The following is a 24,165-nucleotide window of genomic DNA, read 5'->3' as shown; positions in this document are numbered from 1 at the left end:
TATTAAGCAGCTAACTATCTGTACCATTAAAACATACAGAGAGGTGGCCAATTAGAAACCTGCTGCCATCCATAAGAAAGAAAAAGGCTTCAAAAATAGACAAAACAAAATATGGCACTATTGTCTCAAGGAACAACCAGTAGACACAAACACATTTTTTTATAAAGGGGACTGTGGCCAAATTCCCCTAAAACAACAACAAACTCCAAGCACTTTGTTCAGTCTTTTCCCGAGCAGTCTTTACTGCCAGTAAGCAATCTGAGGAGTCTCCGTCAGTCAGATGAACATTAAGCTTCATGTGGACACTAAGCCATTCATTCTCAAGCATCTCAGCAGAAAAACCTCGGGGATATTCCCTCTGTCACGTCACAGGATATCAACAGTACCTTCACATTTCTTTTTCTCACCTTTAGAGGACATTACAGAAATCTGCGGCATGTCTTCCGGCATCGTCACCTTCTCTTGACAAATCAAGCACACGTCCCACAAAACAAACAACGCACAGTATTGCATCAGTCTATCCGTACACATCGCCCCCCCCTTCCCCTTCCCCTTCCCCTTCCCCTTCCCCATCCCCCCAGGACATCTAATGTTGCAACATGGCTATACTGGAGAAAAGCATTGATAAAGACAGAATCACATTGACTGTGCATATACATAATTTTGAAAACACATTGCAGCAATGAACACATATACAACCCACCAAATGCACAAGAACATAAACTCGATCCAGTTACCCATTACATATTACATTCAGGCTCTAAGAAAAAAAGATGCGATGGCAAAGTAAACAGCAGATTTCTCCCTTTTGCTCAAGTTTGGTCTCAAGTTCCCTCAAATACACAACAGCTAGTAGTGCACAAAATAAGAATACAAAATTAGACTTTTAAATACTGTAGCAGCAATTCATTTCTTTTAAAGTTGAAAGCCTCCAATAGTACAGGTAAAGGCTTTGGAGTCCCCAACACGTGGAAGGGTGAGCGATTGTCCTCTGAAGTGCGAGACAGTGTCTGTAAGGAGGGTGCAGGTGTTTGGTACTAAAGGTGGGTGGACAGGTTAGAGATGTGTCTCAGACAGGGCACCGCAAGAGGACTGAGCCGTGTGGAGGCAGCAGCACGCTGCAGCGCTCCGGGCTGAAAATGTCAGAAGGGTTTTGTTCTGTAGGAAAACCTCCCCTGCTGACACGCCTCCTTCTCAGACTTTCCCTTTCCCCTTCACCACCATTCAGACAGTCGCACAGTGCAAACCGAGCCTCCCAAAGAGTAACAATTCCTCCTCATATTCGCCCCCTCCTGCACCCAAAACTGCAGCAGGCTGGGTTCACAACAGGGCGCTCAGCTCATCGGTCCAAAACGAGCAGGACAGAGCCGAGGCGGGCCATGCTACGCGACGCTTCTCTCAGCTTGAGGCTGTGGCGATGGCCTTCTTGAGCTGCTGGCTGCGGATCTCGCGGGTGCGGGACTCCAGTAGCAGGTCGTGGCAGGTGTTGCAGACCAGCACTGGGTCATATAGCTGCTGGTCTGGGATGGGCAGCTTCAGATGACAACAGTCTTTACAGAACACATTGCCACAGTTCCTGAAAACAGAGAGCACACAGGAAGTTAAGATCATTTTTTTAAATAGATGGACAGAATTATTTATTAATCCCAAAGGGAAACTGCAGCGTTACAGCAGCCACTTCACATAAATCACAAACACAAATGAGGCAGGAGAGAAACAAGGTCAAGTTTTATACATCTAAAATAGGCTAAATAAAATGCATAAAACAGGGAGGTAGGACTCTAATATGTAATGAACATTTATTGTATAATTATAGTAATGTAATATAAAATGTATATTAGTGTCAGTTGTCAAGTAGACATTGGTAAAAATACTTTTCTATAATAACAGTTCATTTTAAATCAGCAGCCTGGATCAAAAACTTCAGACTCCAGAATAAAATAAAAGTAAAGAAGGAATTAAATTATTTAGAGCAACTGCACCATTAAATGACATGTCCTGTCCACAGTGTGTGCACTAATCTACATGAATTTATATGATGACCTAAGAAAAAAAATCTGCTTATTTTTAAGACTTTACTCAGAGCACCTTGGATTTTCTCACTTTTTTGAAAACGTCAAATACTAAATCTGTGAATTTTCAAAATCAAATCAGCTTCTTACAGTTACAGATGTAAAGCATTTCAACAACCAAGTTGCTTGGTATGTGAAAGTGGAGTGTGATCAACAGTATCAAAAAAAGGCATAAATATACTCAAAATGAAAAAGGTAAGAAACAATTTATGTGCTGAACAATTAATAAGTTCAGGCCCAGTCACACAGCAGTGCACGTATGACTTTATCCTTTACTGTTGACATGTTTCATGTCGGTTCTCTTCCTCTGACACAGCAGCTTCACTGTCACACTGCTGCAAAACAAATGTCTCCAGTATCAGTATCAGTGCATCGCTGTGTTCCAGCTCTCAGCTGAGATTTCTGGCATGTGACAGTGACGGCTTTATCCCTCAGAGACTATTAGCACTAATGTTTCCTGGCTGCTGAGGTCACTATTTAAATACAGTTAACAGCCAGTGAATCAACCTCTGAACTGAGATCATTTAAGCATTTGATTTAACTTACTGAACCTGTACATCTGCTGTGTGTTAAATATACAGAAAGCATTTAATAGTTCTCATTACATTTTGTCCATCCCTCGTGTTTTCAGCGCGCTGCTCTGTCTGTGAATATTCATTCCTTTGTCTAATTTGGGACAACTGTCTCAGTTTCTCAGTGAAGCATATAAATAATTCTCTGACTAACCAAGGGCCTTTGATGCTGAGACCAAAGCCCGCTCTATTTCCTTGAAAACACAAAGAAAAGTGTGTGTTCGGATCGCAGGCTGCAGCTTGGCAAAACTGTGCTGTAGGAAGAGTGCAGAAAAAAGTGGGACAGAAAAAACAGCAGTGAAACTAAATACTAAGCTCTGGCATCACTGATTTTGACATGATTTGATTATTAGAGATGTGCTGGCAACAGATTCCTGAATGTTCCTTGAATCTCAATCTCTCATATTGTTGTTAAAGGAATAGTTGTTTGTTTTTTTTAAACTCTGAGTGTTAACTGGTCAGACATGAATCACGAGGTATATTAAGACTGAGACCTTTCCTTTACTTCACAGTTTAGTCAGCTAAATCGGGACATTTTCCTCTTTAAAACAACAACTACAATATTTCAAATCCAACAACGTCTTTCAGGAGAAGCAAGCTCATCTCTTCTACCTGAGGAAGAGAACTGACCTGACGGGTCTCCAGTTAATGTTTGCTCCACCAAAATAAAATTAACCAAAATAAACTCTCTGATAATTAATCATTTGTGAGGACATGTGAGATTTTAGATTCACTGTGCTCTGTGTTTATTAGTGAAAGAAAACCATGAAGCCCCACCTGCAGTGGTGACGTCTCTTGGCTATCCAGAACTCACAGTCACAGTTGAAACAATGTGAGGCCATGTGGTCCGGCACCCACCTCGTGACCTACACACACGCACACACACACACACACGCACACACACACACAAAATGTCTATCAGAACAGTGTATGGTAATAAGGGGTGCTCCAAGTTATACAGATGAGGGGGAGTACAGAGGGTGTGGGAGTGGAGAAAATCTATATTAGAGAGAGAGATGAAGGATCTAAAGGATGCCGACCTCTGTGTCCTTGCGCTCCACTCGATCCCAGCTGCCCTCAGACAGACGGTCCTCACTGTGGGTGGACAGCGAATCCTCCTCGTTGCTGTTGTCTGACTCCCGCAGACACGTCTGAGGCAGAGAGAGCAGGATGAGATCAGAAGACAGATGGGAATAAGAGAAGAAAGGACACTTCTGGAGATAATCAAGAGTAAATATTTATAAACAACGCAAACAGAAAAAAAGCTCCCTGCACTGGCTGTTTGCCATTAATGTCATCACTGCAAAACCTACTCACAATGTCATCTTCGTAATCGATGTCTGGCTCTGAGGGAGGGGTGCCGTACTGTTTACTCTCCAGCCTCATCTGCAGCTGTCGCACCTGCTGCCGCAGCACCTCCACCTCCTGCTTGTAACCTGCCTCAATCTGCCGCAGTCTCTGCTGCACAGCGTCCATGGGCACCGGCAGCCCGTCATCATCGAGGTAAGCTGGGGCCTGGGGTGGGGGAGGGGAGCTGGAGGCAGAGGGTGAGGAGTATGACACCGGTAAGAGCTGATGGCCTGCCAGGGAGTAGCTGTTGAGGGCAGCAGCAGCAGCAGGCCCACACAGGCCGATGTAGCCTGCGCTCCTGGCGGCAGACAGCCATCCAGGCTGCAGAGGGCTGCTGGGACAACAAAGAGCCTCCCTGCGGCAGCACTGGGACCCATTGGCCATGGCGAAGCCCTGGGGGCGGAGCAGCTTACTGGCAAGCCGGCGGCTCTGGTAAGTGTTATGCTGCAGGGGCCGGCTGACGCCAGAGTGACTGGCACTGTTGCAGGCAGACTGGACCAGACCCTGGACGCTCTCCCAGTGAGAGCCGAACAGGTCTGTGAGCTGGCTCTGGGAGATCAGATGGCGAGCTGTTACCTGGGTGCAGTCTGCAGGAACCGCTGAAACTGTTAGCACTCGCTCTCTTCCTTTCACAACCTCTGTCCTCATGTCCTCTTTCTCCCTCTGGGGTTGAACCTGGGGCTGAGACTCAGGCTGCTCTTCATTGTTCAAATTTTGGGATAGATCCTGGCTCGCCGCCGGGGGCAGGGAGGAGGGAAGCTCGCCCTCATCGGTGAGAGTCTCAGTGGAGTCCTCCATGGGAAGGAGTGGTGTTAGCTGCTTCAGAGCCAGGAGACCTGCAGATTCTGGGACGCTGTTTGATTGGCCGTCGATGTGACCATTGAGCAGCGAGGTGGGTGTGGTGGCTGCAGGTTGGGTGCCATTGCAGGGGAGAGGTAAGCACGGCTCTGATTTATGAGTGGGTGATGTGGTGCTCTCAGCAGTCCTATGAGGGCTTTCAGCCTCCAGTGGAGGTGGTGGGAGTGGAGGGTTTGTGATCTGAGGCAAAGCCTGTTGGAGGACAGGAGTAGGGAAAGGAGTGTGAGCGAGTGTGACGTCCTTCCTGGGAGGGACGGGAGGAAGAGGCAGAGAGGGCAGAGGCTGTGTGGTGAGACAGGCTTCCTCCAGTGTGTCTTCACAGCTCTCTGCACTTGGGACATCCTCTGGGGTCTTGGCAGGACTCTGATGCAGAGATTCCCCCTCAGCAGTGTCCAGTCCAGTGTCAGGTATGACCTCGTCAGAGGAGTCTGCAGAGGTTTCTTCCGTGGTGGGCGAGGGCTCCAGGGCAGAGCGACCCTCCTGGCAGTGCTTATTGAGATTGGGGTCGCTGGATGTACGTGTCAGGGGCACCCCGTTCTCAATAGCAGTCAGCAGGTTGTCCATGGAGCGGGTCTTGGGAAGTCTGGAAATCAGAAACACATAAGAATTTTTTTTTTTCCATATGCTGCAATGGCAATGACAGACTCTAGAGGGCAGTCTAACTCTCTGTAACATGTGAATTTTAAACTACTATAAATCTCTGCTCTGGGATTGCCAAGAACAGTATGTACAGATACTGAGTAACAGAACAGATTTGCATCCAACAACAACAACGTACCTGTCCAGGGAACGGGAGGTGAGTTCGTCCCCTGTGACGCTTGGAGGGAGGTAGAGCTCCATAGAATCATCCACAGCGGTGCAGGGGGAGGAGGTGGGCAGGTAAACAGCTGTCCACAGCTGTAATGCCCGAGTGTGGCAGACTGGCTGCAGCACCTGGCAGACAAACAAGTGACAAGGACAATCTCAGAAGGTCAATATGTAATAACGATGGAGCCTATAACTCAATCAGTGCTGTTCTTCCACAGCTGTGGGCAGTGTATTATGATCACATCTATGCTTTTCTTAGACAGCGTGGATCAGAGAGTGTGGCACAGAAAAGGGGATAGATTTAATCTGATGCCTTAAATCTTTGATCTAAAACACAGCTCGGAGATTAAAGTTAAAATTGGAGTCATACATGAATGAATCATTAATCAAGCCACTTATTCTGCTCAGGATCTAAGAGAAAAAAGAGCAGAGATCTGCTCATTTATGCTATAAAATGCCTGTATTCTCTTCTCAAGTCACCTTCTCCTCACTAACTGAAAGGCTCAGTGGCAAACAGTACCAGGCAGCCTACAACTGTTAGTGTGTTTAAATGGTAGCTCTACTATAAAAGCATGAACTGGTAGGTACCATATCATGACTGGGGATGTAGAGGAAGTTCTGGAAGTTCTTGTTTCCTGTGCGCAGCAGGGACCACACGGAGCAGGTGCGTTTGTAGATGTTCCTCACCTCCCTCTCACGAGCGTTGTTACACAGAAACGTGCCGTAAAGACACGAGTACGTGTGCTGCACCAGCTTGACCTGGACACACGGAAGGTACAGATATAACAACGAATTTACATTCTTTGTGATCTAATCGTCACTCTGCCAATTCAATGTAACAGCTGACTGATGTGATGATGATGATGATGATATAACTAATAGTAGAACTGGTTCTCATTAATAAATAGAATGCAAAAAAATTAGTCAACTATAAAAAACAAAAATGATTCACACTTTTGAGGTATACTGGTGAAACAGTCACAAAAAATTGTATATAATCATTAGCAGAAAGACAGAGGGAAGTTAAAAAAAAAAAAAAGGGCTGCACCACCCACCAGGAAGGCCTCGTTGAACTCAAACAGGCAGGGGAACTGTTTGAGCAGCTGGTGGACACAGTCCAGCCACTGCAGGAAGACAGGGCACTGCTCGCTCACATCGTCAGCATTCTCCTGGTGGCCACAGCGGTCCCCAAACTTATGGCCATAATCCAACCACTCAGTCTCTACAAGCACCTGGAAACCCTGTGGACGACACGCTAGTCAGGAGTGAAGGTAATAAAATCATAGTGAAACAAAAACTATGCTTAATATTATATTTAAAACCATGTGGATTCATGCAATCTAGACCAAACAGACTTAAACCTAAACCTAAAAAAGACAAAAACACAAACTGTGCAGACTCTCACCTCTAAAGTTCTGTAGTAAGGGTCCAGCAGGATCTTGGCAAGGGCTATGATCTGAGGTGTGCGGTCCCACCCGTCCGAACAGTGCACTAGGACAGGACGGCCTTCCCTCTCCACTGCTGAACACACCAGGGTGGCTGCTTTCAACATGACAGACAGGTGCTGCAGCCAACGGGTGCTCTCAAGTGCTGAAAGCCAGCTGGAAGCACAAGAGGGGACCGATTAAATAGGAACAAATCTATAAGGGTATATATATCTGTATGGTGTTGCCCCACAGTGGGTTTAAGCCATTAAAGTAGGGGAGTGGGGGAAGGTACAAACGAGGGCAGAGCTGCTCAGAGAGAAAGGTCAAACAGATCGACTCACTTTCCTGGATCAGGGATCTGACTGCAGACCGCCCTCAGAGCCTGGAAGCTGTTCCGGATGGCGTGGATGTTGGCCATTCCCATGAACATCACCTCACAGTTGGGGTAGTACTCTGAACACAAATAAACACAAACAACTCTGATGAAGGTCATCAGACATACCAAGACTTAAGATACAACAGCCTCATGTGTTCAGATGGTGGTGTTATCACAGTCCGATGCAAAAATCACAGTCATAACAAACAACTACGTCTTCATATGAACACCTTAGCTGTCAACAAATAGCTCTTAAAGCGACAGTGCGCAGTCATTGGTGGCAATAATAATCTGATGCTGATGATACTGAATATCATATGTTGCACCGGTCTGTGCAAATGTGGACCGACTGAACTGTTGAAGACTTTTTGATCACACTGCTTGATCACACTAACCTTCACATTCACAGCCCCCGCCCTTGGCTCGGTTGGCCACTGCAGCGGTATATGAGCGAGCATCCAGAATCAGTAGCTTCTGTGGCACAGTGTTGTCATCGCAGCCAGAGCCGCCTGTCAGTGAGGAGTCTGGAGACACAGGTGGGAGGACAGAGACAAGGTTCTTATTGTTATGAGAGGACGGTGTTGCGTGAATCAAACTGCTGGGCAGAGGGAGAGAAAGAAAGTGTGATAGGAGAGAATCAGAGAAGTGCCACGGACATGATCAGCAGAACCTGACTATTTATAAAGTACTGAAATTCAATATCTCCTCCTGATGACACAAACACAGTGTTGCTATTGGTAACAATCACAAGCGACCAGCTTTTAACAGCTACCACTGAGAAAGAGAAGTAATTACTCCAAGGCTGCAGCTGAACTACTTCTCTCTGCACTCAGTCAGTGTTGTGATGCCACTCACTTTCCAGCCTGTTGTTGTGCACCAAATAATAATGGTATTTAAGCCCCTTTGAGATGTGCATGTCACTCAGTAAATGCACTTTGATTTGACATACTCGCATCATGTTTTTAAAATAGAAAACGTGACAAAAAAAAAGCAAGTAGAAAAACTAAAAAATAAAGAAAATGAGGTTGAAAAAGATATAGTGTTGCAGTGTTGTTTTTCAGCTTTTCCAGCTTTGCATGTACTACTTCTTTAACTGGAGCATGTAAATGATTCAGGAAATAGAAGCATAAATGTGACTTAATGCTAGTTAATCTACTGCTGAATAAATTGTTGACAGTGTGTTTGTAGAACAAGCACAATGTACGCAGGAGTAATTGAAAATGTTGTACTGCATGGCACTTAGCATCAATATCTGCTGGTAGTAAATAATGGAAATAGTTTTCCTCCTTCTGAGTTATAAAGTCATTTTCACAAATAAGCAGCCAAAGGTCTGAATGCATTCTTGAGATTTGCAGTAGTCTAACAACGCACGCTTGAATCCACACACATAAATCACACAACAGCTTTACCAAAATCACTGTCCGAGGAGTCGGGAGCTTCCCCGCGTTGTCGGCAGGCTGGTGCTCCACAGGTAGCCTTGGCTCCAGCGTCCATCTGACAGGCCTTGGCAATGGACGTTACCAGGTACTCATCATCTGTGTTCCTCCAGCCCCACCAGCTGATCTCAGGCTGGCTGCAACGGGCGATCACTGCCCCGTTCTTCTGGTGCCTGGAATTAGAGGTGGTGGAGTCAGTAAGCACGAGTAGAGATCTAAATTTCAAAAAAGGAAAATATTCTTGAGCAAATGAGTATACATGACTGTGCATCAGTAAACCTACCTATAGACCACCACAGGGATCCTCTTCCAGGACCTGAAGGAAGCCACGCTCTCCAGCTCCTTGTCAGTGATCCAAATTGGAACCAGAAGCTTCTGTGGGTAGCTGGAGCACAGCCTGTGCACAGGAAGGACAAGAGACATGATGTTGCTGGAGGAAGATTAAATGCAGTTTATAATGCTGCATTTTCCAGTCAGTACATTAGAGCTGTCTTTACACGACTGTGCAAAAAAACAAGTATTTAAATGAGTAAAACTAGATATGAGAGTGCTTTGATGTGCAGCACACACGTATTCTCCGATCTGAGACCAATGTCCTGGTTTTCAGGGCCACTGCTGCATCTCTAACTCTCAGCACCAGCACAGAACAAATCACAATGTGCTACTGTCCAACTCCATCTGTCTCTGGTCTCCTCCTCCTTTCTCATGATACTTTCTTCAATTTCTACTCACCTGCTGACTATCTAGGGAGGGAGGGGGAGACAGAGACAGTGTGCATGTGTTTGTGTGTATGTGAGAGTGAAAGTGAAATACTGTGCTGAGTCATGGGCCTCAGCAGGCTGCGGCTTGTTTAATTAGCCAGTTGTCCTGTGTGTCTGTCTCCCTCAGCAGGATGTGCTCTCTTGGGCCCTCCGAGCAGACTGACCTTTTTTTGTAGCATTTATTTGCCCAGACAGCAAAGGAGACGCAAAAGTCTGATGCACAGGTTCGCACGCGCACGCGCGCGCGCACACACACACACACAGTACACTGCACTATTTTGCTTAAGTGAGTGCTACAATGTTATTTATTTGTGTGTGTGTATTACGGAGGGAAGACCTCTTGGGAAAGGAAGGACAGTTTGGCCTGTCCTCACTTCCTGACACACCTTCAAAGGACTGTTTGAGGGTTAAGACTTCGTTTTAGGGTTCAGGTTAGAATTAGGTTTAGGCTGGGGTTAGGGTCAGTCGGTAAGTATCCTCACAAAGACAGAAGTACATGCATGAGTGTGTGTGTGTCTTAGAGACTGGACTTGGTGAGAGCGTTGCTGATGAGGCACAGTACACAAGTACTCGTGTTGCTGAAGGCATCTGAAGGAATAGTCTGCTGCAAATCTGTCTTTTGGGTATTAAATGTATTAAATATTCACCTAATGAAGGCTTGAGAGATGACTCAGAAAAATTGTTGAGTCATTTTTGGAACATGGCAGCTGCGTCACCCTGGATTCACAGCAGTTACAATGGATACCGATGTCGACCCAGATTCACGGCAGAAATATGTCAAAATGTCACTCCCATTTACGCTAATGACAACAAAAACATTGACAGTACGACATGAAGCAGGTTAATATTAATGGATTTGTCACTCTTGTTAGTCTCCTTCTTACTTCTGACGGTTGATTATGCTCTATGTTTTGGAACTACAGTTCCCATAATTCTTTGGCAGATGAATATAATGTTTCCATGGAGTCAGTTAGCTGTGATCTACAACTAGAGTCCTGTTTTTTTTTCCCTATATTTGTTTACGTTTTGGCAAATAATGGTGCTACCATTTACAGTATAATGAATGAGCTATTAGCAGTTCCTGTTTACACTGTAGCCACAGAGGCACAGTCAGCTATCAGTGGATTTACTGTGATGAAGGAGAAAACTTAAAAATCTGATGATTCTCAGGCAAGTTTTTTTCCTATGATTTCTAAGTGGATTTATGGACTAAAATTTGCAATGGAAATATGAGATAATGATATCCTCAGGATGTGTGAGTCACACTGAATCTCAGAATACGTGTATCACGTCTGTGTGTTCTGATTTGACCGAGTTACGTCTCTCAGAATTAATATGAATTAGATGGAAATTGTGGAAATCGGGTGCAAAGGATTTTTTAAAATGCTGTAACTGCCTTTCTGCTCACTCAGTATCTTTGCCTCACATTTCTCCCTTCGCGCCCCCACTTCAACTCTCCCACGCTGCCTTGGAAAAGCACGCCTCGCAGTTTGAAAAACTCAATCTAAATTGGCTACAGCTGCTGTCCTCGGCGAGCCAGCCGCAAAACCGTTCAGAGTCACCAGAGTCAGGTGAACTCATGGAATTCAAATCCAACCTGACTACTATCCCCACAAATGTAACTGTAATTCAGCACAAATTCAAAACTCCCATTTCCCAACAGAGTTCTGACACACAGTGCTGAGATGTGCCAACACACACACACACACACACAAGCTGTTTCTCACACAATCTGTTCAGTTTGGCAACATGGTGGATACAGTCCTGCCTGAGTCTGGGCTGCTCTCTGTCACAGCTCTCAAAAAGCTATCTGAAACACCGTCACTCACCATCCACTCTGTAGGCGACCATCATGACTCTTTACCATTAAAGTATTTTACAGTTATCTGCTAGGACAGAAGTGTCATACTATAAATAGGTAAAGTATCTGTGACATACTTGTAGTTGCAGTTTATATCTGACACTCTCCAGATGTTCTGTGTGTCGAAGCCCATCCTTTTGACCTCCATTTCCATTCTCTGACGCACGTGATCACCTGCGCGCACACAGAACATGGAGGGAGGAAATTATTGTGGCAATATCAATACTTTATTGAAGTAAACAATCCAAAAGGCACAAGTATTCTTCAACTTTTGTGTCACGTTCTGTGACACTTGACTGTTGTGTGTCTGGACCTGGGCGACAGAGATGAACGTGCTGGTCTTCATCGTCAGCGCTGCCTCCCAGACACCATGCATGATAGGCCAGGGCGAACAGGTCCTCCAGCCGGGACGGGTGAGCTATGGCCCGGTTCAGACGTTTGACCCACTCCTGGCACTGTTTGAACGTTGCAAAGTGGCATCTGTGGTTGAACCCAGTGTGAAGATGAGAAAGATTAGTGAGATCCAAGAACTAAATCATACACTGGTGTTTGGGAGAAAAACAAGAAAATCTACTAATCAGTGATTTTCCAGCCTTTAAACAGGGGTAATAATGTGGCTGCTTAATGATGAGGAACCAAGATGCCGCTGGCACATCTGCTGCTGAGAGACTAAAGACTCCAGTAGTTCTGAACTTTACAGATGTCTGCAAACCAATGAGAACTTCAGTCTGCCGTGAAATGAAAGCAGGCCTCGGCCTTTTTTTTCGTTGGAATTGTTTTTTTTAAGATGAAAACCACTGGAATTATGTTACTTACATCCCATTTTATAACTATAAGAGTTGTACTGGCTACTTTTACACCTTAAAATATTGATTAGCAGCTAAGTGTTGCATGGTGTGATGTAAAATGCCTCTTTAAGGTCTGACAGAATTGAACTATTGTGTTTTTCATTCAACTGAGAACTAGAGCACTGAACTATTTCTGCCCTGATTAATAAGCATCAACGTGTCTGCAGGGTTTATATGATGTGTGAGAGTGAGCCGCTCTCCTTACCTGACAACTTTAGAGTCTTTGCAGATGATGTGCAGCTGGAACATATCTCTGCTCTCCACACTCTCTATCAGCCTGAGAGGCACCTGTAGGGGGAGACGGAGAGCACGCGTGATCAGCCTGATGGCCCAGTGCCAGGACAGACAGCACATCTGCAAAGAGGTTACCACCCTCTGGTCTAGTACAGACAGAATCCAGGCTATATTCACACAGTACAGCTTTAACCTCACTGTAGAGGAGAAGGAGGCCTCTGCCTCAGTATTTTAAATTTGTTTCTAGACCTCTATTATGATACCAAACGACAGATTTAAACCTGGCATTGTTCACAGGGATTGTCTATTCTGCTTTCTCGGTTTTTAAGTGATACTGTGTGGACCGAGGTGTTAATGAAGGCACTGCCAAGATTTACAAAATCACCCATGCAACTTCACTGTTGGACAAACCTTTAGGTGACAAGGTGCTGATGCGCACCTCATATGAATGGAAAAATAACAACTATCTCAAGTCATATGGCAGAAAATAGTGCCTGTTTTTTTACGTCTCGAGTTCAGCCACTACAACGCACCACAATCATTTAGCAGGGTGCTTTCACAGAAAATTATTATAATAAATCCAGTGTTACCACTCAGCTGAATGTAAATTACAATTTGTCCTCAGTGCACTGTAATCGTGTAGAGTGAAGAAGAGCTGAATGACTAAGCTGTCTAGACTGTGGCAGAGGGTGGTGTTTTATCATATGGTACTCACAGATATTTCATTGTCCACACCTGGGTAGGTCTAAAACACAGTGACACCATGGAGCACACAGAGAGAGAGAGAGAGAGAGAAGGAGGGAGGGAAGACAAAAGACAGGAGGAAATGGAAAAAGACTATTAAACCAAAAAAATTCAGGAGAAAAAGGGAAATGAAGAGTTAAAAAGGAAAGAAAAACATCAAAGAGGATGGAAGATAACTGAGTGGATCACGCAGTGTGCTACTTGCAGCACATGACCAAGCCAAATGGAAATCATGGAGAGAAAGACAAACATGGACGGGAGCAAAGGGCAAGAAAACAGCTTAGAAGTAGGGGGGTGAGTTGTGAAGGAGGGGGGTGTGTGGGTGAGAGGTTGCAGCCTGCTGGCATTCATTCAGAGTTCATTCTGTGCTGCTGGGGTCAAGGCAGGACTCTGCCCCGCAGGAAACCAGTTCGATAGGGACTTTTAGCTGGTGACGTGTGAACTCAGTGTATTAATGACTTCCCTCTGATAAAGTAAGTGAGAGATCACCACATTCTGGTGATCTCTCCTCCTCCTCCTTTTCAAATCCCTGTCATCTTTTCCACAGGGATTCAGCTTCTGGAATAGATGACAGGGATTTGGGAAGAAGGAGGAATTTCGCTGCCAGTGAATGCAAACAATTGGCCTGTTTGTGTTTGAGCAAGGCTCGACGTCAGCAGGAGTGAGCTGGTGGACATCCGTGCCAGTGGGGCCGGGCCTTTGGAGCCTAGATGTCACATTAAACCTCTCCTGCTCGAAGATCAGAGGGCCCGCCACTCACGCGGTACAATCCTGGTGCAAACAACTTCACGCCAACTACGCTGGGATATGACTAAAACCGCTTTACGGGTACCTCATGTAAAATACTTGTAGGTTTATTTGCCTTGTTAGCACAATTATGTGTTTATAAAAATTTATATGGGGAAAAGGAAAAAAAGCCTATGTGTGTCCAAACGAAACATTATAACCTCCTCTCTGCTGCTATTGGCTTCTGTAGTGGCGTGGCATGGCAGCAGTAGTGACACTCTTTGTGGTTCTTCTGTATATTTATTGTCTGTGACGTGCACTCACGTTGATGACAGAGTCCTTGAATTTGATGTGGAGCCTGTAGTTAGAAATGGCAATGATGGCTTCATCAGCACGGCCAAGATATTCCACCCCTTCCCCCTGAAGAACTGGGAATGGCACCTGTAGGGACACAAAAACAGCAAAGTTGTTTTGGTCTGCGCTGCAAAAACATTACACCAACACTTGTTTATTGTCGGGCTTTATTGTGTCTTCTGAGATGATAATCATGTCATCCACACTTCTATTTTTAAAGCTGTGCTCTCAGTGTTGTCTAAGCTGGTTCTAATTAAAGATGTCCATACAAAACTCTGGTTAACAAGACTGAGTCTACAATCATGCTAGCAGCTCTGTCAGGCTGTACTTGGGAACAATGGTACTTTGAGCTAAATGCTGAAGTCAGCATGCTAACAGGATTACAGAGACAATACTAACATGCTGATGTTTAGCAGGTACAGTCATAGGCCATGAATGTCCGTACCCAATTTCATGACAATGCATCCAAATCTGTTAAGGTATTTCACTCAAATCCCAAATGTCAACCTCATTTTGGAGCTAGATCAAAAGTCAGGGATCACCAAAGTCAGTAAGATTAATCATCTGACAACCATGAGTATCTGTACGAAAACTTGTGTAAATCATTTGAGCAGACGTTGATGTATTATACTGGATATGTTAAAACTCTGACCTACCAGCAGCGCTAGAGGAAAAAGTCAAGGGATCACAAAAGGCACCGTGAACGTCTGTACAAATAAAATATCAAACAGTTGTTGAGATTAATCAGCCTGGACCAATGTGGTGGACCCTCCGACCAACCACTGCTCCCACCCCTGGAGCTAAAAACATTTTAACTAGTCAACAGATTAGCACTGAAATACTGTACTTTACTGTATTTTATCCAGACAAAAATCTGCATCGCTGCTTTGTAGTAAGACAAAATTAAACACTGAACTTTGGCTTCCTTTTAACAGAAAAAAAGATACAACAATAAAAAGACCATAGTGGTATTGTTATTGAAACTGGCAACAGCTTTAAAATTTTTCAAACAATAGCCAGAGCTAAACATAACTGTCCTGCCCACTAGAAGCTAAACTCACAATGACTGTTGTGCCGTTACAGAAATGAGAAAGGGGGGGGGGGCGGCATGAGAAACTGTGTGCATGTGTTGCTGTCCAATTAGCGCATAGTAGTTTTACAGAAGGACCTTTGTGAGTGCAGAGGGCTTGTTGGTGAGCCTGAATGAGCAGGCAGACAAGAGGCAGGATGGGGAGGGAGACTGTCTCCACCAGTGCTGACGGTACAGTCAGGGATCCCAAACTGTCCATTAACATTCTTACTTGTACCCATTTTATTACAGACACAGCCAAGCCCGGGCTTTGGCTCCAACAAGACCCCTACATTAAGATAATTGGTTCCCAACAGAGGTTAAAAGAACACACTTTTCAATTCATTCAGAGGCAGGGCATTAGCCTTAAAAGCCGACCGTGTGGAAGAGACACACAGCCACAGTTGCCAGCTTCTAAGCGATTTAATGTAAAAATGGAGGTGTCCAACCAATTTCAGAGCAGTCAATTTTATACTGACCACTCTGGTAAAAGTTTTTGTACTGTTTACTGTACCTGCTTTTTCAAGAGATTTAAAAGAGATTCATGATGAATTCAGTGAACAATAAGCCCTTTTATGAATACTGCCGGTCAGGAGGATTTAAGCTATAACAATATGTACACAGCAAATCAATCACCTTGCATAAAACAATCCCTCTGACCCACGTGAAACAGTAAAGACTGTTGGGAGATATATTATCGGTCGAACATCACTCTCTCCCATCTGTCAGAGTAAGGACTGTGTTATACCCATGCATTCCTCACTCGGGTGACCTCTCTTCACACCTCAGTTTCTCTTAGTAATCACAGCATGAGCTGCTGTTACTTCTGGCTGCTTAAACATAACCATAATCATTGGGGACCACGAATTGCAACCCAGCTCTTGTTGTTTGGTTGCTGGTAGTGAGGACAACATTGTTGCTTAGAGACAACATTACCTCATCCTGCATTAGCATGCATTGCTGAGTCACGCAGAGGAGGACCCACTGCTGCATGTTAAAAGAGGACATGCAGCCAGGCAGATGGGGGATTATGGTGAGATGTCAGCAAATCAGGCTCACTTGAAACAACATTAGCCAACACAGTTAAAAGCACAGAACACACAAGCTTGATGTGAATGACAGACCTAAAAATATAAGTCAACATCTACTCAGTCAAATTACTTTTTACCACGCATGACAAAGAGGAGACAACATATGTAATAAATCTGAAATAAAACAAAACTATTTTTGCTGTTTTGTTTTTTTTTTTTAAGAAATACTGTCGATTGGCAGGAGGTCAAAAGCTGTCACTGCATCAGATTGTTAACAACTCTTGGTTTGGAGAGCTTATGTTGTTAAAAAAAATAAAAATGAAAGAAAGAAACCCCTGACATTTATCACTGCACCTGCTGTTGCTCATCTCTAACTGAATATGTGTGTATGAGCCTGGACAGGAAGCATGAAAGAGTACGGCTTAAGCTGGGAAATGGAGCACATAGTATCTGCACTCAAACACCATCAGAGCCAAATATAGGCAGCATTCCCCCTGGCGTCCTGTACCAGGATTTCTCAAAAGTGGAATATTTAAAATGCGACAGATGCAACTTAACCAACTTTATGGTGTCAGAGAAGCTGCAGATATAGTTTTACAACAAAAAAAAGGAAGAAAAAAGGAAAAGCCTCATCTAAAGTATTTTGCATTTGCCATGATGTTTAATGCATCTGGCATGTAGCCAGTCTGCATGAAACACTGCCTCAACAGCTGCAGAAATGGCTGAAATGGGAACGTGCAACTACTGAGTCTTAGTGCTGCTCTCCTGTGGAATAGACCTAACACAGAGTGCCATAGTTAACATGCTGTACAGACTGGGAGCTGCATTAAGCAAGCTGTGCTCCAAAAGTAGGTGCATGAGTCACTGGCAGCCAGCAAGTGCAGCAGAAGATACTGTGTCACGTTTCCTCTATGAAGCCTTCAGCGGCAGAATTATAATAAAAAAAAAAGTGGGGGGAGGGGAGGAGAGAGAGAGAGAGAGAGAGAGAGAGAGAGAGAGAGAGAGAGAGAGAGAGAGAGAGAGAGAGAGAGAGCTTAAAGACCCATGAATAACACTCTGACTTGGGAGTCGTGACTTCCGGTTCAAGCAGCCTGTCTGTGAGGACATACACGTGTGCAAGTGCACACTCAACTCCAAGCATGCACCACGGCTTGCACGCACACAGCAGGCAAGGCAGCAGGGTATTAAATGTGGTGGGGAATGCCTGTAATTTGCCTGCAGGAAAGCTGTGGTAAGAGACATCAGCTGTCAGTGAAACCATCATAGGAGCGCACAAAGAAGAACACAAAAGCAGAGACACAATGTGTGGCTGCATGTGTGAATGCAGGGGGAGGGGAAGTAGAAGAGTGCATTGACAGAAAATGTTGCAAGGTGAGAAAAATGTGAACAATTATAGCTACGCCTTCTGGCTTAAGATGCAGCCCAGTGTTTCCATTATATATATATTTATGTCATGAAGCTGCAATTATATGACTCTGCAGAGGGCTTTTAATTTGAAATGACGGATACAGGAAACAGGGACATGTGGCAACATTTGGCCGAGGTGAGAGGGAGTGACAGAGAGAAAAGAAAAAGAAAGAGAGGACAGGGAAAGGCAGATTTAAGTAGTTAACATTACGTTAGAAAGATTTTTATTACCTCTTAATATTCACTCTGACTGCTGGCGTGCTACACACACACCACCCAGGAACAAAAAAAAAACCCTTTGTAGTAGGACTGGCCATTGGGAGCACCAGGACAAATCCCCCGGGGGGGCGGTGCACCATCACAAAGGTTTTACCAGCCCTGTTAGTCTACTCTCTGTGTGCACACAAGTTGCCCATCACAGTTTAGCTACTGGCATCTTCACTGTCTAATAGACGTACAAATCCTTCTCACATCACTGACCTGAATGTTTTTAGCTGCCCTGTTCTTTATCTGCGGCAGTGACATCTCCTTTTTTTTAGTGGAACAACGTGGGACAGCCTATAGTCCTCAAACAGAAACAAACCACTAGAGTTAAATCTTTGTCGTACTTAGTCAAGTTGGCCTTTAAAGCACTGACAAATTGAGGTTGATAATGTGTTAATACTGTCATAATATTCATTAAGCAAAAGCTGTAAAATTGGGGCTTCGGCCCATTACAGGGCCTGTAATAGTGTTGTATGAGTGGAACTGTTTATGGTCAGCTAATGCAGATTGGGGACTGTTCATTCATGTAGATGTGGCTTTTCATTTTTCTGTCAGTGTGACAGTCACATTTGTAAAAACAGCTACTACTGCAGAAAAATGTGAATCACACCTTCTTCAGCCCTTTCCTTCTCTACACACAAAATCTTTGTAAACATTTTCAGCTTCCTGCTCTTAAAACTCTCCTTTTCCAGTCCTGTTAAGGCCTTGCATTAATATGTCTCATCTTAATTTAGGGGACTAATTCAGAATCAATTTTCTAAATAAATACTGAAGAAAATGTGTTTCTTTTACCACTAAGATCTTTATCTGTACAGAGCGTGGGCAGTGGCTGCATTCAAATGCAAATATTTTGTTATCCACCAATTTACCTAATTAACTTTTCCTGGTGCTGAACACATAAAATCTGGAAGAACAATAACAAAATTCTGCTCCACTAGGCCAGTGTTACACTCTACTTCATCGTCTGGCCTCAAGCCCACCAAGTTATGGCTCTTGCATTAGTATCTTGGCAGTTACAAGACACAACTCCACATACTACCATCAGGGTGTTTTTGCGAAACGCTCTGACGCCAAACCAGGAGATGGGTTTGAACATGACTCTGAAAGTATCTGGAAGTTGTCTGCTTCTCAGAAATGTAGCTAAGTGTCAGGGCGGAGGTAAATGTGCTCTAGAGCTGCAGCTGTCGACGGCTGATGAAGGCCGTTCGTCTCACCTGAAGACTTTCATCCTCCTTCACCAGCTCCTTCTGGGGGAACAGGTCCTTAGCCTTGATGTACTCCAGACTGGGAGGCCCCTCTTCACCCTGTCAGACGCAAGCACAATGCAGAGGTAGTAAGACAAATACTTCTGTCATTATTTAGGTCAACAAAGGATGGAACAACACATAAAGTTACATTGTCAATGTCACACCACACGGATGAACGCCAAGTAGGCATTGGCCAAAAAAAAAACTGTAAAATCAAACACAAAGTTCATATTGTGTTCTTGTATTGAGCATTTATCAGGGTGGTAAGACACATGCCAGGTGGAATTTCACAATCCGCCACCAGCTAACTCACAGACATCACGTAGCAGATTAAATATTGACTACCGGAGATTCAAAATTCTCTTTAAATAGTGCGCACACAACTTTGTGTTAGGTCAATGAGGCAAGCTATTTTAAAACGTTCACCACTCGATTATAGACAGCATTTCACCTGGCTGATTTATAATAATGCTGAAGGTAGAACGCAAGTTTTACATATTTATATTCTGTTTGCTCTGGCACTGTGCAGGCAATTGCCAAATCTGCTAATGATAGACAGAACTGGGCAGCGGACACCAAAAACCTGTAGACTTTGTGACTGGGTGTTACAGTCTTAAGCAAACAAAGATACTGAGACTTAGTAAAGTATTTCACACACTTGACCAGTTTTTCACAAGGCACAGACATTTATGTCTAGAGTTTAAATAATTCCTGATCGAATGATTGAGAGACTTTTTCTTAAACACTAATTTAATTCACACAGTCACATTTCTAAGGGCTCTGATAAACGTCCAAACGCAGCTTTATCATGTGCACACCTGTTATAATGGAACGTTGGCTAAAATTAGACTGCAACACCCCAAGAAGCAGCAGAGACGAGAATGAGAGAGGAACAAAGAGGGCAGTCAACCCTGTCCTTGCAGCTTAGGGTGCCTTTGCCCTCTGTGACTGAGCAAATGCTTTCATCAGGTCATACTTCAGTCATCGGAGAGAAAGGGGTAAAAGGTAATCACACGATGAAATTGGATTATATCCCCATGCCCTTTATTCACCTTTACCTATCTGTAACCACCCCCTGAATTTACAAATATACTAGTATCCTGATTTTGAGTGTTATTCTTGCTTTAATCATGCGTCAGGTGTGATTTATAAATACTGCTGCTTGTATAAATACATTATGTGACTAACATTATCCAGGTGACATTTGCAGGTACGTCTTTCACTCCTACACATCCAGACTGTCTGTGTCATTTTTCTGCTGCAAATGGAGTCACTTCAGCAGTAGAGGCACGAGCCCTGTTTGGTTTCTTGGCTGCCTGAACGGCGCTACCTTTACTACTCTGCTGGATTTGGCTTTTCAATCTGAGTATGACCGTATGTCGATGCTGTATCTTAATGAAAACAGGTATGGAGCCTTGAAGGAAGACCAGAAGGAGGCAGAATGCAGTCATCTGTGGTTTATTTCAGTGGACCACATCCACAAATTCGGGGTGGTCTTTTCTTGTGTCACAGGACAAAGAAAACAGCAAAACGTAATTTCTTATAGTGGGAAACTCCCTGATAACTGACCATGAAGACCTCCTGCCATGTTTACAGTCATTACATCTGTCATCCAAAGGTTCAACCTGGTGATTAAACCACATGATAAGCATACCACCCGTGGGTCTGACTGGTAACAGATGGAGACAGTGTCCCTACAGTGACAACCTCTCCCCTACAAGTCACCAACATGTCACTATCTGATTTCAAAAGCATGGGATCATAAGAATAGGATAGCCAAAGCATCATTCATCTGCTTCTGTCACATAACTAACAGAGGCTAAACCAACAGTGCACCTCTTTATGTTCAGCAATAAAGAAAGAGAAAGCCAACTTGGGGTCTGGGCTCCAGGACATTTTAAAGATAAAACAATTAATCATGGAAATAATTGGCAGATTAATAGATAATGAAAGTAATCATTAGCTTTAGCCCTAAATCTAAGCATAGCCAGTACAGGTGTCGAGATCACAGGGTCAGCTGGATGGAGACTTGTTTGCTGATGCTTGTCCTGTATGTGTGTGAGAGAGACTAACACCGTAAATCACTGCACAAAGCCAGTTCACTTGCTACTGCTGCTCAATGAATTGTAATAAATGGCAGTGCTGATGGCAGCCAAGGGGTCAAGGCTGTGCCAACCTGAGATGTCTACACACCTCAAAAGATGCTCCAGCGTTAAGTGCTGTCTGGCATTACTGAGGGCTCCATTTCCTCCAAATGATGCAGTTATGTTCATGCTAATGCTAATGCTGCGTTTCCATTCCCACGTAAGACACACTCAAGATGAAGGTGAAGTGGAAACTGCTCTCTAGCATAACAAGAACAAAGCCACTGAGTGTTTCACCAAATGTCACGGTAAAATACTGTATTTATACTCCAAACAGTCCTGCATTTCTCAGAAGAAGATGCACCAGTTGACATTAAAGTGCTTCAATAGTAGTAAACTTGTCTGGACTCCTCCACATCCCTCTGCAATGCAACACCACTAATCTCCTGACCTTTGACCTAAGTCTGCCTTCAGCATCAGACAGATGAAGCAGCTGTGCATCATCAATTTTACTTTTTTTTCATCTGAGAATGGGTGGACCATGACAGTGGCCATCAGTCAGTGAGGGCGGGGTCACTGCAGGTCGATGTCACACACTGTTGCCGGGCGGTCTGAACCACCAGCCTGCCATCCAGGTGCGGACTCGTTTGCTTTTCTAAGGGAATAAAGTTTACCATGGCACGCCAGACAGCTGCCATAAATTACTCGAGAAGTTATCGTTATTGAGTCTCCCACTCAGAAATCCAATGCCAATAAGCTGAGAGGAGCGTGCATTCAATATTCTCACTCACACACACACACACCATTCTATGTCAATAATCCATCCTCTCCCTTAGTTCCAATACATCTTGTGCTGCACTTACATACTTGGCACCGTTTACTCAGTTCTCTTATGGAGCAGTCCTGACGTTGCACTCCTGAGAAGTCTGCTAGAACACAGTGTACTTTAAAAAGCAAAAAAAAAAAAAACAACAAAAAAAAGCAGCTGACCAAAAGTTGTGTAGATGTTGTACAGCTCCATAAAACAACATACAGTCTATATACACAGACTGGCGTATATGGTGTTAAACACGAGACATCAGAAAGAGGATACTACCACTTGTTTACCTGACAAATTTTTATGGCAGACAACAAAAGGACAGAAAATGTCAGGTAGAGTAAAACAAAAACTGAGCTGTACTAACGCACAGATCTCAGTGTAGCAGTGTTAGGGTGAAGAATTTAAGCAACCAAAAGCTCTCCTGCAGGCGACCTTGATATTTCAGTCCCTTAGCACACAACAAAACCACAAAAAAGTCTATCATTACACTTGCAAACAAACACACAGTGAGGCCCTTCTGCTTTCTGATTTTTGGTCCATTGCATGGTGTCCACAACCAGACAACCATCAGCTTACAGAAGATTAAAGGAAAAGAGAAAAGCTCTCACTTCCAAAGACGGAGCACAGCTTGTCCTGTGCCCGACACGTTTTTGCTTTGTCACTGCTGTGAGCCTGCGCACCCTCCCCCACCTTTGTCCAACCAGCAATCAAAACGCTGGCGCTGACAGGCATGCGCGCACGCACACACACACACACACACACACATACACACACACACACGCCTCTGTGCATCTATCAAATATAAATGTCAGAGTTGATAGCACATACAATGTCTTGATAACATGTACTGCCATAACAGTGATAGTATCAGCTAGCAGCTGAGTAGGCAGCCCTAACGCAGCTGATTAACAGTGAGTATGTGGAGGCAGGGCTCATTTTCACTACTAGAAAATAAAGTTTTAATTGTCCGAGGTAAAGCGTGTGTGAATAACTGTTTTCCAGGGATTTCTGCATGTGTTTAAGGGTAAATGAACATAACAGGCAGCAGAACAACACACAGGTAGAATAGGTAGAGAGATTGAAAAAGACACTGGCACAGTCTTCATGAATAAGTGTCTGGTTGCCATGGATACAACAATCTCTTTTTAGAGTGAGAGTCCCTTTCTCTCCAAAGCTTTAGGAAACAATTTGCTGTCCTTACTCACCAGATTATTTACTTAATCTGACTGGGGCTTTGTCCTGGAGTTGTGCAGATTAGAGAACCACTACATGATGCAGAGGTGACCTCTCAAATATGTGGGCTGCATGTACTCATATGTCTGCTTTTAAGTGTCCGGTTATTTACTGTTTTGGACATATTAAACGAGGCAGACGCGGCTTGACACATTGTCTAAATTGTGAAGAACGACCCAAATGAGGTGGCACAGAGTACAAGAAATGACGAGGGTGGATGGAAACAGAGGACGCAAGGACAGGGCAGAATGAAAGCCATAAAATATAACGTGAAAAACAACCAAGACAAAGACATGCTCTTCTAAGAGTCAAGTTGGGCAGGGCATGCTAAGTAATTGGTCAAGATCAAAGATGGCAGAGTATGACGAATCTCTTAAAATGCATTTCTTTCTCCCTGCCCTCACTCTGACTTAATATTTCATAGACCACCGTGTTCTAAATGATCAGTCCCATTTTAGGCTTATAACTGGGCCGTACTCCAAGAGTTGAAGAAACTAGGCAGGGCCAGGGTTTTCTATAGGCAAGCAGAATTCATCTGAAACATACAAAGTCATTATAACACTCCACACCACAGTGAGAACAGG

The 24,165-nt window shown here is 44.2% G+C and overlaps 1 protein-coding gene across 3 annotated transcripts in view; it reads right to left on the bottom strand.

Annotated features, from left to right (window-relative positions):
- Positions 1-567: 567 nt before the first annotated feature.
- mtmr4 (myotubularin related protein 4) overlaps positions 568-24,165 on the bottom strand; it is a 38,108-nt gene continuing 14,510 nt past the window's right edge. For 2 of the 3 annotated variants that reach the window (XM_041052179.1, XM_041052178.1), the window contains exons 3-20: positions 19,412-19,501; positions 14,397-14,513; positions 13,318-13,347; positions 12,574-12,656; positions 11,834-12,000; positions 11,598-11,694; positions 9,182-9,295; positions 8,872-9,071; positions 7,858-7,986; positions 7,428-7,539; positions 7,065-7,260; positions 6,715-6,900; positions 6,248-6,418; positions 5,631-5,785; positions 3,962-5,435; positions 3,685-3,795; positions 3,422-3,510; positions 568-1,576 (exon numbers count right to left, since the gene is read on the bottom strand). In XM_041052179.1, coding sequence (XP_040908113.1) covers positions 1,399-1,576; positions 3,422-3,510; positions 3,685-3,795; positions 3,962-5,435; positions 5,631-5,785; positions 6,248-6,418; positions 6,715-6,900; positions 7,065-7,260; positions 7,428-7,539; positions 7,858-7,986; positions 8,872-9,071; positions 9,182-9,295; positions 11,598-11,694; positions 11,834-12,000; positions 12,574-12,656; positions 13,318-13,347; positions 14,397-14,513; positions 19,412-19,501 — 3,699 coding nt within the window. In that variant the 3' untranslated portion in view covers positions 568-1,398. The remainder of the gene's footprint in view (positions 1,577-3,421; positions 3,511-3,684; positions 3,796-3,961; positions 5,436-5,630; positions 5,786-6,247; positions 6,419-6,714; positions 6,901-7,064; positions 7,261-7,427; positions 7,540-7,857; positions 7,987-8,871; positions 9,072-9,181; positions 9,296-11,597; positions 11,695-11,833; positions 12,001-12,573; positions 12,657-13,317; positions 13,348-14,396; positions 14,514-19,411; positions 19,502-24,165) is intronic. The other variant, XM_041052180.1, reaches the window with a different exon arrangement.

This window comes from Toxotes jaculatrix, chromosome 12 (genome assembly GCF_017976425.1).
Source record: "Toxotes jaculatrix isolate fToxJac2 chromosome 12, fToxJac2.pri, whole genome shotgun sequence".
In the NCBI taxonomy this organism is placed as follows: Eukaryota; Metazoa; Chordata; class Actinopteri; family Toxotidae; genus Toxotes; species Toxotes jaculatrix.
This window is presented reverse-complemented; position numbering and strand designations above follow the sequence as displayed.